The 16,594-nt window shown below is 46.5% G+C and overlaps 1 protein-coding gene across 2 annotated transcripts in view; it reads right to left on the bottom strand.

Annotated features, from left to right (window-relative positions):
- Positions 1-1,659: 1,659 nt before the first annotated feature.
- Positions 1,660-16,594, bottom strand: part of TRIM35 (tripartite motif containing 35) — a 25,789-nt gene continuing 10,854 nt past the window's right edge. Inside the window, exons 2-6 of one of the 2 annotated variants that reach the window (XM_023216777.3) lie at positions 14,732-14,827; positions 9,980-10,210; positions 6,068-6,090; positions 5,075-5,193; positions 1,660-4,055 (exon numbers count right to left, since the gene is read on the bottom strand). In XM_023216777.3, coding sequence (XP_023072545.1) covers positions 3,478-4,055; positions 5,075-5,193; positions 6,068-6,090; positions 9,980-10,210; positions 14,732-14,827 — 1,047 coding nt within the window. In that variant the 3' untranslated portion in view covers positions 1,660-3,477. The remainder of the gene's footprint in view (positions 4,056-5,074; positions 5,194-6,067; positions 6,091-9,979; positions 10,211-14,731; positions 14,828-16,594) is intronic. The other variant, XM_026453966.2, reaches the window with a different exon arrangement.

A 16,594-nucleotide genomic window follows, 5' to 3' on the forward strand; every position in this document is an offset into this window, starting at 1 on the left:
AATTTTGTTGAGAGAAATTTCAACCCCCACGAGAGGAAGCAAAAAAGGAAATGGTCCCTGTGCACCTAACTCTGACCAATTGATACCAGGTGGTTGACATGCACGTGACTGGGAGCCTGGAGGTCACTGAGGCTCTTGCATGCTCTGAGACTCTGGTTTCTGAAGTGCTCACGCTGCTGAGACGTTCAGGAGGTGAGGAGGGGCCCCACTTCTACAGATGAGGAAATAAGCTCAGGCAGGCAGAGTGTGCCCCAGGAGATATCATGTAAGTGGCAGAGTCAATATGACCAGGAAAGCCAGAGCAACTGAGGTCAGGACATTTCAGTGACAATGGGCCCCTGGCGAGGGCAGGTGGCCTGTTTCAAGGGTAACAGGAGCCTGGTCCGGCTGCAGCAGTGTGTGAAGAGACTGAGAAGACTCCGGGTATAAAGGCAGAGCGCGATGACAATGTGCCCTGAGAGCTGCCCTGGAGAAATGCACTGCAGCGAGTTGGAAGTGGGGTCCCTCTGGGTAATGGGAACATGAACGATGGTGCATGTGGAATGGATGCAAAAGTGGGAGAAACTGGAGAACGGGGGCCTTCCCATGGAGCTGCTGCTTTGAGCCCGGACACAGTAATGAGAAGGAGAGTGACGGGGTGAATGGAAGGTGAGGGCAGGAGAGGGACTTCAGGGAAGAATTAATGAACTCGTGGACTAGGGCTTCCTGCCAACAGAACAACTGCCCCATCCCTGAGCCAAAACCCAGAACTTACATGGACCTAAGGACAGTATCAAAAGTGAGATTTCTAGGATACATATACAACAAAAGAAAAATTAATAAAAACTGGACATCATCAAAATTAAAAGCTTTAGTATTTCAAAGGACATCATCAAGGACATGAAACAGTTCAGAGAAACATTTTATAATCATATACCAGTTAAAGGAACTTGTGCTAGGCTATAAAGGGACTCTTACAACTCAATAATAAAAAGACAAATAACCCAATTAAAAAAGAAGCAAGTGATCTAAAGATAGTTGTCCTAAGAAGATATGCAAATGGCCAATAAGCTCATGAAAAGATGCTCACTATCATTCGCCATCAGGGAAATGCAAACCAAAATCACAATGAGATGCCACATCACCCCTACTAGGATGGCTAAAGATAGATAATAAAAAGCACTGAGACATGTGGAGTAATCAGAACCCTCATGCCCTGTTGATGGGATATAAAATTGTGTCGCCACACTGGAAAACAGCTTGGGAGTCCCTCAAGGGTTAAACAGTTTCCACATGATCCAGCAAATCTGCTCCCAGGCAGATACCAAAGAGAAATGAAAACATACGTCCACACAAAAACTTGTGCACAAGTGTTCCTAGCAGCATTATGTATAATAGTCAAGAAGTAGAAACAACCCAAATGTCCACCAATCGATGCATGATAAATACAATGTAGTACTATCATTCCATACAATGGAATATTAGCCGACGAAAAAATAAAGTTGAACACATGCTACAATGTGGATGAACTTTGCTTATAAGAACGTTGAAAAGAAAATGCCAAAAGAAAAATGAGTTTTAGCTCAAATATCATTTTTTAAGAGGCCTACCTAGCCTGCTCAAGTTATCCTGTTTAAAAAACAAAAAACAAAAAACAAAAAAACTCTTCCCATATCTAGAGTGAAAATAAAAAACATTTAAAAAATTTTAATATAACAAATGAAATAATTTCAGGTCAAGTTTATTATATAGAAATTATATTAATGGGTGTGATAAATACTTTATAGGAGTGTCACACTCTCAGACGCTTTGGCTCCCAAAGGGCTTGGAGCCTTTGTGAGGCTGAGCATCTTCCAACCAGGTGCATGAGCTGGTTTGCCAACATCCTCACCACACCCAACCCAGCCCCTTCACACACTGGCATTGCCTACCTGGGCCCTCCTTGTGGCTGTAAGTTTTATGTAACCAGTGTACACAATATATTTATAACCCACTAATAGGCATGAGTCATGATTTGTTTAAAATGTCAGTTTTTGTGAACTGGAGGGGATGGGCAGAAAGTGGGATGCTGAGTCCTTGGTCAGGAATGTGACCCAGATTTTAACACTGCTCCTAGGAAAAAAAGTATTTCCTTTTATGATGCCACTTCCTGGGACATAGTGAGTTGACGATTAAAAACTCTCTTCAGAGATGTGGGAGAAAAAACAAGCCTAGGGAAAAGTCTGCAGGCACGGTGGAGGAAGAAATTCAGGATGAAATCGCAAGTGGTAGAGCAAGCATGACCAGGCTGAAGTCAGCAGAGACAAGAGGGCAGCGAGGCCCAGTCTCCTTTTCCCTTTCCCATAGCGTTTAGGGCCACGTCCACGGTGCCACCCCTCTCCTTTCTTCCCAACCGAAAAGGGTGCCTTTCCTTCCTTTCTGCAGACGCTGATGAGAATTAACCAGAGGAATTTCCTCCACAGCGATTATAGCAGGATGTCCTCATCCAGTGGGGAAACGGGCCTGGCAAGCAAACAGGCCGAAACCACGATTTTTAAATGTTGCGTTTAAGTGCTCTGGAACCCTGCGTTCAGAAGAAATTGTGCAAGAACAGATCAATCAGAGCTGATCTGATGGGGACGGGGTATACAGCCATGCAGAAGCCCTGCATTAACTGTATTTCCTGTACTCTTGATGCTCTGATATCTGGGGCCTGACTGACCTGGACAGACTGCTCCTCCCAGGCTAGCCAATCCCCTAATCCCTGGAGATAGCAAGCATCTGGCTGAGCACACACCTTTCCTACAGAAACCAACCAATCCGAAGCAATGGCGCCAGCTGCCTCCTTCACATGGCTCTCTCAGGGCTGTCACCCCAGGCCAACATTCACCTGTCCTGACTATCGTGGGGCCAGGTATCAGACAAAAAGGCCAGACCCTACGCTGAGAGCCACTGAAATTACTCAAGTCAGCTACCCCTAAACCTGTCTCCCCTGCTTACTCTGCCTTGTCCATTTCCTCCTGAGAAAACCAGAGGAAGTCTCCTGCCCACATGTTCCCCTCCCTCCTTCCTCCTTCTGACCCACCCTGGGGCTTTCCTATGCGGCCCCTCCTCTTGGAACCCTAAGTAACAAACTCTCCTTTCCATGGCAGTCCCCTCCTCATCCAATGGCTTTACCACACCTGGATGACATGGTCTACAGCAGGCCCATTCTAGAAGTAAACATTATTCCCAGAAATCCTGGAATGGGGATTCAGAAAATTCACATTGTGGAGGTGCCACAACTCGGGAGAGCCTGGCCAGTGAGGTGCAACCCAGATAGCTACTGACTGTGGACAGAGAAGGGACCAAACATGGAGAGAGGCGCAGCCTGGAGTCATGGGAAAGGACCAGGCGGGACAGGAGGAAGAGCCTGGCAAGGAGGTGGGGGCACAGCAGTGCCCAAGCAATGTGGGCATTAGGAAGAGGGAAGAAAGAAAACAGTGCCGTGGCACAAGACCTGGGTAGCCCCGGGCCGGCTCAGCCGTCCAGTTCTTCCTTGATGCTGATGTGCAGGGGGCAGATGCGCAAAGGCTCTGGAGGCCCAGCTCCCCGTGCACCCCCCAGGTAGAAGTAGGGGCGCACCTCCCCAAAGCGCGCGTGGAAGGTGTACAGGTGGCAATGGCGCTCCGCGTCATAGAAAGACAGCTCGCCCTCCTCGCACTCCAGCTCCACACGCAGGCGGCGTGGGATGGCCAGGACCAGGGGCGACGTGGCTGGGTCGGAGGTCACGCAGTGGTCCCCCTCCACGCCCTGTGTGCGGCAGACGTACCAGAAGCCCGAGCGTGTGTCGTGGTAGCAGCTGTGCGAGTGGCCCTCAGCGCCCGAGTCCTGGCGCACACGCACAACGCCCACCCGCCAGCTCTGCAGCCCTCCCAGGGCCACCTCCCAAGCGTGTGAGCCCTGAGAGAAGACACGGGAGCCCAGCAGGCAGGGCGCCGAGGAGAAGCGTTCCGGGTTCTCCACCTGCACGCGGTAGCCGTGGTTGGTGACGCTGGTGAGGTCGTCAGACACGGAGAGCCAGCCGGCTGCGGTGTTGGGGTCAAAGCTGAAGGGTACTGCGAGCAGGGGCAGAAATGGGGAATCAGCAAACCTGAGGTCCCTTAGGCCACACGTAGATATCTCCAGCCCCACAAACCAACCACTGTGTCCCACCTGGCCCCAAGTCCATGCAAGGAGCGGCCCAGGGCTTGAGCGGTGGCAGGGGTTGGGCTGCATCCCCCAAAAGATATGTGGCAGTCCCAACCCCTGGTACCTCAGAGTGTGACCTTATTTGGGAGTGGGGTGGTTGTACATGTATTAGTAAGACTGGAGGAGGGTCCCCAATCCAATATGACCTGTGTCCTTATAATAAAGAGGAGACAGACACAGACACACAGGGGGAAATGCTGTGTGATGGCAGAGGTGGGGATCAAAGCGCTGAGGGGGAGCCAATAAGGCCAAGAATGGCCAGGAGGCACCAGAAGATGGAAGAGGCAATGAAGACTCTCCTCTACAGGTTTCAGAGGGGGCCTGGCCCTGCCAACATCTGGATTTTGGATTTCTAGCCTCCAGAACTGTGAGAGAGTTGACTTCTCTCATTTTCCAGTTTTGGTCCTTTGTTATGGCAGCCACAGGAACTCATATAGGCAGAGACACAACGTTCACACGACCCAGGGATGTTAGGACAGCATGGCCCATTCCCTGAGTCAGTGATATTCCTCCCTGTAAAACCAGGACACTGTGGCTCGTGTGGGCTGCAGTCGCCTTGGGAGAGGCGATCCCGGATGGAGGAGGTCTTTTATCATACAAAATACAGTTCTGAATAGACAAGGAAGCCAGTTTCCCTCTCTGAAGAGGGGACCAAGTGTCAAGGTCCTGAGAGAAGGCATTCTACCAGAAGGGTTGGAGGTGTTGGGCAGAGTGGAGAAGACCAAGGTACAGGTACTCGCCTGCAAGGGCCTGGCAGAGGGATCACCTGAGAGAGGAGGGGACCTCTGAGGAGGTGGGAGGTGGGCAGAGACCAGCCCTGGTGCCTCTTTGCTAACATAAAGGGCTTCCACCCATGCTTGGGACACCTGCCTGCACCCCCGCTCACCAGATTCCACAGATGCAAGCATCTTCTTCCAGACGCGGTACTGCAGGGAGCCCAGGTACTTGCAGACATCGATAAGCATGCCAGGCTGGACTGGCTCTGGCTCCATGGTGCAGAAGAGTCTGGAAAAGCACAATGGGGTATGGCGAGCAGGGTCAGAGCCATGCATCCTGGGCCGAACTGGGCCAGCTGGAAACCAGCAACAGGACTCGTTCCCTTCCCTCAGGCCCAAGTTTCCTGGCCACCTTCCCCAAGACAAGACTGGACTGGGCTATGATGGGAGATGGGCCAAGGCCAACAGGGCTGCTACCTCCCTTCAGAATTCAGTCCGAGGGCTCACCCTGCCCTACCTAGGAGAAATACAAACAGGAGGTTCTCTAACATGGCTGCCATCCTTGCAGGCAGAAATCACACTTACACATCTGGCTCACGGGATGTCTGAGTTGGAAGGGACCCTAAGGATGCTCTAGTCCAGTGGTCCCAAGGTGTCCTCCGGCCTTTGCTTGCACACTGCCAGTGGGAAGTGAGCACAGGGAACTCACTCCCTCCAAAAGCACTCTCTTCCATCTTTGAACAACTCTGACCGGGACACAGCTCTTCCTCATTCATCCCTGTGAACCCAACAACCATCAACACAAACCACTGTGACCTAAGGCTCTCAGAGGGAGGGGGCTGACCGAGAAACAAGCCTGACATTGACCCCGAGAAACGCGAGTCACGTGCAGGATGGTGTTCTCCTTCCCTGCACAGCAGGCGGGGACCCTCCACACTCAGGAGAACAACACTGCCCCAGAGCCAACTGGAACCGGATGCTGTGAGGGGGCTTTCTCCACCTGGCCATTGTCCACCACTCCCTCTCAAAACCAGGGCACAGTAGCTCCTGTGGGCTGGTGCGCCCAGCTGGCTGTTACCTGCTTGCCCCGGGGCCACTGGAGTTTGTACTCCTGGTATTTCTGCCCACTCCTGCCCTCCCCTCCACCCGCTTTGGCAACTTACCGGCGTTTTCGGCTCTTGTGTTTCTGAAAAAAATGAAAATAAAAAAATAACAACACAGAGACACAGATGTAGAGGAAATGTATACATTTCTGACCTCAAAAGGAGTCATGCATTCCATGGATCATAAGTCTTAATATTGCCAAGATGTTAACAATAACATCCCTGCTATGATTTGAACCTATTATCCGAAAGTTCATGTGTTGAACACTAAATCCCCAATGCAACTGTGTTGGGAGGTAGGGCCTAAAAAGAGGTGATTGGGTCATGAGTGCAGAGCCCTCACAAATAGATTAATGTCATTACTGTGAAGTGGTTTAGTTATCATGAGACTGGGTTGCTATAAAACAATGAGCAACTACTGTGTCTTGCATTCATTTCCTCCTTCTGCCATGAGATGGCCCACACCAAATGCCAGAGCCATCATGTTCCTGGACTTCCTGGCCTCACCCAGAACAATGAGCTGAATAAACTTGGACTGTTTTATAATTTGTCATAGCAACAGAAAACATACTAAGACACTCCTTAAGTTGATCTACTGACTCAGTGCAATCCGTTATCCTAGCTGGCTTCTTTGCAGAAACTAAAAAACTGATCCTAAAATTCACACAAAATTTCGAGGGACCCAGAACAGCCAAAACCATCTTGAAAAAGAAGAACATTGGAAGACTCACAATGCCCAATTTTAAGACTTACTACAAATCAACAGTAATCAAGATATGTGGTGCTAATATAAAAACAGGCGTTGGGATCAATGGAATAGAATTGAAAGTCCAGAAATAAACCCTCATATTTACCATCAATCAATTATTTACAAGAGTGCCAAGATGATTTAATGGAGGAATAGATAGTCTTTCCAACAAATGGCACTGGGAAAACTGTATGTTGACATGCAAAAAAAAAGAAAAGAAAAAAAAGAAGTTGGACTAACCCTTACTATACCATATACAAAAAATAACTCAAAATGCATCAAAGACCTACATGTAGAGTTAAAACCGATAAAGAACTTGTATCTAGACTATATAAAGAACTCTAACAACTCAACAATAAAAAGACAACCCACGTTAAAAATGGGCAAAGGATCTGAATAGACATTTGTCCAAGGAAGATCTACTAATGATCAAAAAGCCCATGAAAAGATGTTCCAGGTCATTAGCCATCAGGGAAATGATGACATGCAATACACAAGGAGATACCACTTCACATCTACAAGGATGGCTATAATTTTTAAAAAACAAATTTTGGCAAAAATGTGGAGAAACTGGAATCCACATACACTCCTGATGGGAATATAAAATGATACAGCTGCTCTGGATAATGGCCTGGTGGTTCTTCCAATAGTTAAACCTAGAGTTATCATATAATCCAGCAAATCTACTCCCAGACGTATTTCCAAGAAAAATGAAAATATGTCCACATAAAAGTTGCTACCTGAATGTTTACAGCCATATTATTCATAATAGCCAAAATAGAAACAACCCAAATGACCACTGTCTTAGTTCATTTTGTGCTGCTGTAACAAAATACCACAGACTGGGTAACTTATAAACAATAGTTTATTTCACTCGTGGTTCTGAAGCTGGGAAGTCCAAGAGCAAGGCACTGGCTTCTGATGAGAGCCCTCAGGCTGTGTCATCCCATGGCAGAAGGAAGAAGGGCAAGAGACCACACATAAGACCAACAGCGAGAGAGCAAGAGGGGCCCAAATTCACTTTTATAACAAGCCCACTCTCTCAATAACTAACCCACTCCACCAGTAACAACATTAACCCATTCATGAGGGCTCTCAGGACCCAATCACTTCTTATTAGGCTCCACCTCCCCACACTGTTGCATTGGGGATTAAGTTTGCAACACATAAATTTTGGGGAACATATTTAAACCACAGCAACCACCAACTGATAAATCAATAAATAAAATGTAATATAGCCATGTGCGACGTAACGATGTTTCAGTCAACAAGGAACCACATATATGACTCTGGTCCCATGAGATTACATCACCATATTTTTACTGTACTTTTTCTCTGTTTAGATACACAAATACTTAACAGTGGGCTCTAGTTGCCTATAGTATTCAGTACAGCAACATGCTGTACAGGTTTGTAACCTAGGAGCAAAAGGCTATTCCATATAACCTAGGTGTGGAGTAGGCTACACCATGTAGGTTTATGTAAGCATACTCCATGACATTTGCATAATGAAAAAATTGCCTAATAACACATTTCTCAGAACATACCCCCATCACCAAGCAATGCATAATTGTATATCTATGCCATGGAATATTATTTGGCCATAAAAAGGAATGAAGTACTGATAGATGCTACAATATGAATGATGTTTCAAAATATGCCGACTGAAAGAAGGCAGTCACAAAAGGTTACATGTTACATAATTCCATGCATTTGAAATGTCTAGAATAGGTAAATCTATGGAGATAGTATTTAGATTAGTGGTTGCCAGGGGCTGCTAATTCTAGTAGTTACCACTCTGTTAGACTCAATTTAGGTAACAGTTTTTATGTGGGAGGAGGAACTGGGGAGTGACAGCTAAAGCAGGGCTGCTTTTGGAGGCATGAAATGTTCTAAAATTGTCGTGATGGTTGCACAACTCTGTATATACTAAAAATCACTGAGTGGTACATTTTAAATGGGTGAATTGTTTAGCATGTAAATTATATCTCAATAAAGTTGCTAATAAAAAATAAAAAGGAATCACAAACCAAAATCATCCCTGAAAGCACTCTGGGTACTGGGCAAGACAATACTCCCAGTTCCCTAAACAGAATCCACGAGACACACAGCTTTTGGAGCCCACGAAATGGGTTTTCTATCTTTTTTTTTTTTCCTTCATTTTTCTTTTTAGAGACAGCTCTGAACACAGAATGATTTCATAATCAGGGACATTTTGGAGACAGATGGCTTCATGGTTCAAGGCTCTGAGTGAGGTGGAGAACTCCTAAAGGTCCCACCCAGGAGGTGACACTGCCTGAACAGATAACCATCCCTGTCGCCTCCCGCTCCGTCTACAGTGACACCCCTTCCACAGCAGTCAGCTGTTTTCCAGGGACAGGAGACACCTCACCACACTGGCCAGTTTACAGACTGGCTTTCAAGCCCAGAAATTTCCCTGCAGGAAATTTGTAAGGACCGATGGCTCATGGGGAGGAAATAAATCAATAAAAGGAAGAAAAAATGAATAATACTGTTTTTTTAAAAGAGAGAACAGAATCATCTTTTTCTTAAGAAGACAGAAAGCCAAGGCATCATATTTAAATAAAAAATTTAAATAATTGAATGCTTTTAAAAGAACTCATTTTATTAAAAGGTAGAGACAGGAAAAAAAATGAGAGTAAGAGAGAGGGCAAGAGAAAGGAAGAAAGAAGAGACAGGAGCTGGGCACAGTGGAGCGCCAGCAGTCCAACTACCTGGGAGGCCAAGCTGGAAGCATCACTTGAGGCCAGGGATTCAAGACCAGCTTGGGCAACATAGTGAGACCCCCCTCACCCCCACCTGACTGTTAAGAAATGAAAAACTTAGCTGGGCATGGTGGCTCGTGCCTGTAGTCCCAGCTACTCAGGAGGCTAAGGAGAGAGGATCACTCGAGCCCATGAGTTTGAGGTTACACTGAGCTATAATCACCCACTGTACTCCAGCCTGCGTGACAGAGCAAGACCCTGTCTCTAAAAAAAAAAAAAAGAAGAGAGAGGAAGAAATAAGAGGGTTTCAAGGAACTCCACCCTGATAACTCTTTTTAGCTTCATGACACAAGCAGAGCAGGTCACTTGTGAGCTCTTCCAGGCCAGTACCCAGGAAACTCCAGGAAGATGAGGTTGGCCAGGGCTGGTGGGCTGTGGCTCCCAGTTGGTGCCGGAACATCTGGCCCTGTCACTGAATAAAGATGCTGAGCTCCTTACCATGAGAAAAGAAACGTCGTCCTCCTTCATCTCCATCTGCAGCCGTTCAATCTCATGTGCCAGCACCTCTGTCTCCTCCGTGAGCTGCTTCATCTTCTCGTCGGCCAGAAGCTGCTTCTGCCTTGTCTCCTCCGCCATGGCATCCAGAATGGCCTGCTCCTCCACTCTCAAGAACTCGCGAAGCTTATCAAACTCCTGCCGGATCCGGCCTTCTAGCCATGCAGCCTCCACCTACGTCAGAGAGCGGGAGTGAGTCAGGGGTCAGATACGGAGGGAACCTCCATAACCCAGCAACTTTCCCATTTTTAGCAAAGGAACTTTATGTTCAAAGAAATCATGTATAGAACGCCTATAGATAAAATAGCAACGTAATAGTTTATAAGCATCAACATAATAGTTTATAAGCACACATTTCTAAGTTCAGATTTCAAATGGGAAAGTCCAACAACCTAATAATAGGTTGTTTTGATAGGGTTTTTTTAAAAATAAAATCACAGCTTATAGATTGCAATTGTAGTACTATAATCTCATCTACATACAATGTTCAGTTCCTTTTTTAGGTTGCACCATAACAAGGAAGTCCTGAATCATAGAAATGAATGGCTGCAAATAGCAATGATTTTTTTTTAACGTATTTGCCTTCCAATCTTAGGACTTAAAATTTGTCTGATCCAGAGGCTTTACCAAAGGAGCAGTAGGAAGTATTTATTTTAAAATAATCATTAAAATAATATACACACTCCAAATCATAACCACAAAAGGTTTTTTTTTTTTTCTCTTTTTTTTTTTTTTTTGAGACTGAGTCTCACTCTTTCGCCTAGGCTGGAGTGCAGTGGCGTGATCTTGGCTCACTGCAGCCTCTGCCTCCTGGGTTCAAGCAATTCTCCCTGCTTCAGCCTCCCAAGTAGCTGGGACTACAGGTGTGTGCCACCACGCCCGGCTAAGTTTTGTGTTTTTTAGCAGAGACGGGGTTTCGCCATGTTGGTCAGGCTGGTCTCAAACTCCTGACTTAAGGTGATCCGCCCGCCTCGGCCTCCCAAAGTGCTGGGATTACAGGCGTAAGCCACCGTGCCTGTCCTCACAAAAAGTATTTTCAAAGGGAAGATAAAACCATAAATGTAATTAAAGAAAAAGCAAATAAATATTTCTCAGCTTGGAATAAGAAAGACATTCCTTGGCGCAGTACAAAACTGAGAAGCCTCGAAGAAAGAATGAGATAACTGAAAACAGAGAAAATTAAGAGGTGTGTATGGCAAGAGACTATTCATAAAGTTAAAGACAAAAATATAATTCCACGACAACTGTTAGAAAAACCATTCGAAATGTGTGCTGTGGCAATGGCAGGTTAGTAATCTCATCTTTGGACTGAAAGTTAAATATTGATGTTCCTCAACGTATGATGGGGTTACATCCCAATAAGCCCATCATAAGTTGAAAAACGGTTAAGTCAAAGCAATGAATACACCTAAACTACTAAAAACATCGTAGGTTAGCTTAGCCTACCCTATTTATTTATTTATTTATTTATTTATTTATTTATTTATTTATTTATGAGACAGAGTCTTGCTCTGTCGCCCGGGCTGGAGTGCAGTGGCACGATCTTGGCTCACTGCAAGCTCCGCCTCCTGGGTTCACGCCATTCTCCTGCCTCAGTCTCCCAAGTAGCTGGGACTACAGGTGCCGCCACCACGCCTGGCTAATTTTTTGTACCTTTTTAGTAGAGACAGGGTTTCACCATGTTAGTCAGGATAGTCTTGATCTCCTGACCTTGTGATCCGCCTGCCTCAGCCTCCCAAACTGCTGGGATTACAGGCGTGAGCCACTGCACCCGGCCTAGTCTAGCCTACCTTAAACGTGCCCAGGACACTCACATTAGCCTACAGTTGGGCAGAATCATCTAACACAAAGCCTATGTCATAACAAAGCACCGAGTGTCTCATGTAATTTATTGAATACTGTACTGAAGGGGAAAAACAGAATGGTTGATGGGTACTCAAAGTACAGTTTCTACTGAATGCACATTGTCTGTGCACCATGGTAAAGTCAAAAAATCATAAGCCAGGGACTGTTTGTATGTTTATAGCTCTGAAAATATAACAAAAGGATTCACTGAAAAAGTGAAAATGGCCAAAAAAATTGAAAATGATCCACTGAAAAAGAAATGACAAACAGGAGGTATATTTGCAACATTTATGACAAATGGCTATTATTCTTAATGTACAAAGCACTCTTACAAATCCACTGAGAGAACAGACAAATATTCCAAGGGAAAAAAAGAATGTGAATTAGCATTCACAGAAGAAACATAAATGGCCGTTATGCTTGTGAAAAGGTGTACAGACTTACCAATAATCAAAGAAATGCAAATGAGGACAAACAGCATGGCTAACCCATCAGACTGAAAAGACTGATGTCTGCGTTGGAGAGAGCAGAATCCAGGGTGATTCTTTTTTTTTTTTTTTTTTTACATTTAAGTTCCAGAACACATGTGCAGGATGTGCAGGTTTGCTACACAGGTAAATGTGCGCCATGATGGTCTGCTGCACCTGTCAACCCATCACCTAGGTATTAAGCCCCGCATGCATTAGCTATTTATCTTGACGCTTTCCCTCTCCTCGATAATTCTTATCACACAGAAAAATCAAGAACAGAGCATGGCAGGAAAAACCAGCAAGTGCAAGGTCAACTCCTGCCCACTCACCGTGGGCAATGATGGCCTCACTGTAAAGGAATAAACACCACAACTTTCACTTTTCTCATTGACTTGATTAAATGAATTTAATAGACAAAGTATTAAGCAGGCTGGAATCCTAGGGGCTTCCCACGTGACCTCATTACCCTCAGCATCAGCAAAAAGCTCAGGACTCCTACACTCCCTGGCATGGGCAGGCAGTACTGCCACATGGACAGACAGACGCTCCCCAAATATCCCCAACCCAGTCCTGGACAAGGCAAGCCAGTCATATGGCTTTAGCCACAAAAGGAAACCAAGTAAGAGAACAATGATGAAGCTACATGACTCCACGATGACTACTGGAAAAACAACTCAACAAACTCCAGCAACAGCAGGTTCGTAATTGCTATTTGGAGTTGGAATTTCAACATGTATTTATAGCTCTGACATTGGATGACAAAATAATCCACTGAAAAAGTGAAAACTCTCTCCCACCAGTTTGTCTGTCTATTAGACATCAGAAATGTTAACGGCTTCTCTCTGTTGGGCACTTATATGCATTATTTTATCTGAATTTTTATTTTTTTTTAAATCCTAGTAAGAGGGAATTGCCCTCTTTTTGGAGGAGGGGATTAGCTTGGAGGGGGCTGAGGGATCCGCTGGGGAACTAGCCTTAGATTTGGAAATAGGTCTGCTTTGCGGTTACTGCCCTGGCGCCCAGTGTGTCACACAGTCCTTTCTTCCACTCTGTTCCACCAGCTCTGTGGCTCAGGGTAAACTCCACAGCCAGATGTTAATGAGGCCCTTGCCTGGGCCTAATCCTCACCTTTGGACACATAGTAGAGGGGACCACAGGCTCCTGAGGACAGTGCCCAGCAAACCGGACCAGGCATGGCTCAGCTGTCGCTAACATGAGTCTAACAGAGTGGTAATCACTAGAGGCAGCCACCTCAGAAAGCCAAAGACCACAGCCAAGATCAAAAGTCAGAAACAAGGCTGCCAATCCACACAGGACCTGGAGGAAGAGAGGGTGCCAGGCAGAACAACCAGAGTGGGGACAGAGGGAGCCCATTCATTCATTTGATTAATAGTTACTGGTTACTTACTCACTTCACTCAATCAACAAACATTTTTATTGGTCACCTATTGTGTGCCAAGAACTCCTCTAGATAATTGGCAATAGTGTGCCCTGTTTTCATTATATTCTGATGGGAAGGGATAAAAAGCAAACAGAAAACCAAAGGTAATTACAGGTAATGAAGTGTCATCAAGGAAATAAACCAGGGAAGTGTGCCATCGAGTAAAAGAGGAGGGTGATCAGGAAAAGTTTCTTGAAGGGGACATCTGAGATTTTAATGGCAAAGATGCTGGGCATGCATTCTGGGGAGAAGGCTTAGTTTGCTTAAGGGACAGAAAGAAGATGAGGCAGAGAAGTAAATGAGGTTGAGGATATGCAGGGTCAGGCAATGGCCTTGGAGGCCATGGTAAGGAATCTGGGTGGTACTGAGGGTGACTGGAAGCCCACTGGCAGTTTTAAGCAGAGGAGGGGCACTGCTGGTGTGTTTTACTAAACAATCACCCCAGTCCGTGGAAAGCAGAATACAAAAGAAAGAAAGCACGAGGCCCAGGCAGGAGGCCCAGTGAGAGATGATGGCGACCTGGACCAGAACATAGAGAGTTTGACAGAAATAACGTATTTTAGAGATGGAGGAATAGGATTGCTGATGGAGTGGATGTGGCAACTGAAAGAAAACAAGAAATTACATGAGTCCCAGGTCATCACTGAATGCACAGGTGGCGGTGATACAATGCATGTGCCACAGGGCAGATGGTGTTGGTAGCTTTTTAAGTCACTCCTGTGGCTGCTGGCATGATCACACCTGGGTCTTTAGAGGGGCCAAAGCAGAGAAGCCACGGTCAGCATCCAGGACATGGTTGCACAGGACCATCAGAGGTAAGGGAGCCCACCTCTACCCAGAGGGTTATGTGAGACAAAGCCAGGGCCGACGCATCTTCACTCCTCCCCCGACTGCCCTGAGTGGACCCAATCTCCCCGCTCAGCCCCATCGTTCACTCACCTGATTGTGCTTGGCGATGGCCTCATAGGAGCGCCGCATGGCCCAGAAGGCCTTGGCCTTCTCCCGCAGTGCATGCTCCATGTTCCTGCACTTGGCCTGATGTGGGAATGAGAGGAAGACAGGTTAGGGCTGGAGGTTGGGCTGGGAGGGCAGACACATCACATTTACAACTGGGACTCCACTTCAACACAAGTGTAACTCAAATGCATTTGCTGAACCCCATCCATGCCAAGTGCTGTGGGCACAGATGGTAAGTACAGTCCTGATCCTGAATCAGACATCTATGGGATAAAGGGCCCTCAGATATCCTCTAAGGCCCTCAGATATCCTCTAGTCCAGCCTGGTACAGACTGGGAGATGGGGCTGAGAAGTGACCTGCTCTCATGTTGGTCACAGCACCAGCCAGAAGAGTGTCCCATGAGGGCCAAAAGCTGGTTTGTGCTGCGTCTGAATCCCCGAGCTGTGCAGACAACTGCAGACAGTGTGATCACAGGTTCCCTTTGCAATTTCCTAGACTGAATGGGTCTGCAATCTCTAATGGGCGGTAACTGACAATGGGGGTGGAGCCGGTCATTTCCCATGGGGTTCAGTTACCTCCCATGAGGCCTTACCTCAACCTGCCCCTCCATACCCCTCCCGCATCCTGACATTCTAACACTGCTTGGACCACATGGAATACTTTAATCAGCAGGCACAAATATTTTTCGTTTAGTAGTTTTTGTTTCTTAAACTTTAATGATTGTTTCTGATGTCCTTGGAAGACCTGAAGAACCACAACAGTGTTTTATGTTGGATTCCTGCCTCTTGTATCTGAGGCCTATCATTTTCTCTCCCTCTTTATCCTTTTTGATCTATATTCTCAGGAAGCGTCTGAAGTTTTTTCCTAAGAAAAAAATTCAAACAATTATAAATGGTTATCATGTATTCAGCACTTACTCTGTGCCAAGGACTATGCCAGTTACTTGAGAATTTATGTCATTTAATCATCACTCCTCCCTAGCAGATAAGTTATATTACTGGTCCCATTTACAGATGAGAAAGTGAGGTACAGAAGGGAAATGACCAGCCCAAGGGCACACAGCTTGTACGTGGAAGAGTCAGGACGTGAACCTGGACAGCTGTGGAGGCAGCTGCTGAGACAGTACCCAGTGATCCCTCCCTCCTGTGAGATGAGTGTTTTAAGCTGCTAAATGTTGGGGTGACTGGTTATGCAGCCATAAATTATACAGGTGTCCCCCAAAACCTTATTCCCATCTGGACCTGATTTAGATGACAAATCTGGACTTTGGGCTGATGCTGTAAAGGGATGAGATGTTTGGGGAGCTTGGGAGAGGGCAAGTGCATTTTGCATGTGGGAGGGACATGACTCCTTATGGGCAAAGATTCAGATTCAGGCAGGCAGCCTCTAAAGTGGCCCCAATGACCCTCACTTCCTGGTACTCATGCCCTTGTGAAATCCCCTGCCCTGTGGGCTAGTGACTTGCTTCTGACCAAAAGAATGTGGCAAGTGATACTAAGTCACCTCAGAGGTTAGGTGACAAAGGCTGTGCACACCCTGCCTTGCTCTCTCTAGCTTGCTCACTGGGATGGCAGCCAGCTGCCCATGTGGTCAGCTGTCCTGGGAGTGACTGTTGGGGCAAGAAACTGACAGTAGCTTCTGACCTACAGCCAGTGAGAGACTCATGCTCTCAGGCAAACAGCCAGTGAAGACCTGAATCCTGCCAACAACTACACATGTGAGCGTAAATGAGGATCCTGCCCTAGCTGAGCCTTCAGATGAGACCACAGCTCTGTACCTACAGCCCCTCATGACAGGCCTTGAGGCAGAGGCACCCAGAGCTAAGGCAGGCCCAATTCCTGACC

This window comes from Piliocolobus tephrosceles, chromosome 7 (genome assembly GCF_002776525.5).
Source record: "Piliocolobus tephrosceles isolate RC106 chromosome 7, ASM277652v3, whole genome shotgun sequence".
NCBI classification, from domain to species: domain Eukaryota; kingdom Metazoa; phylum Chordata; class Mammalia; order Primates; family Cercopithecidae; genus Piliocolobus; species Piliocolobus tephrosceles.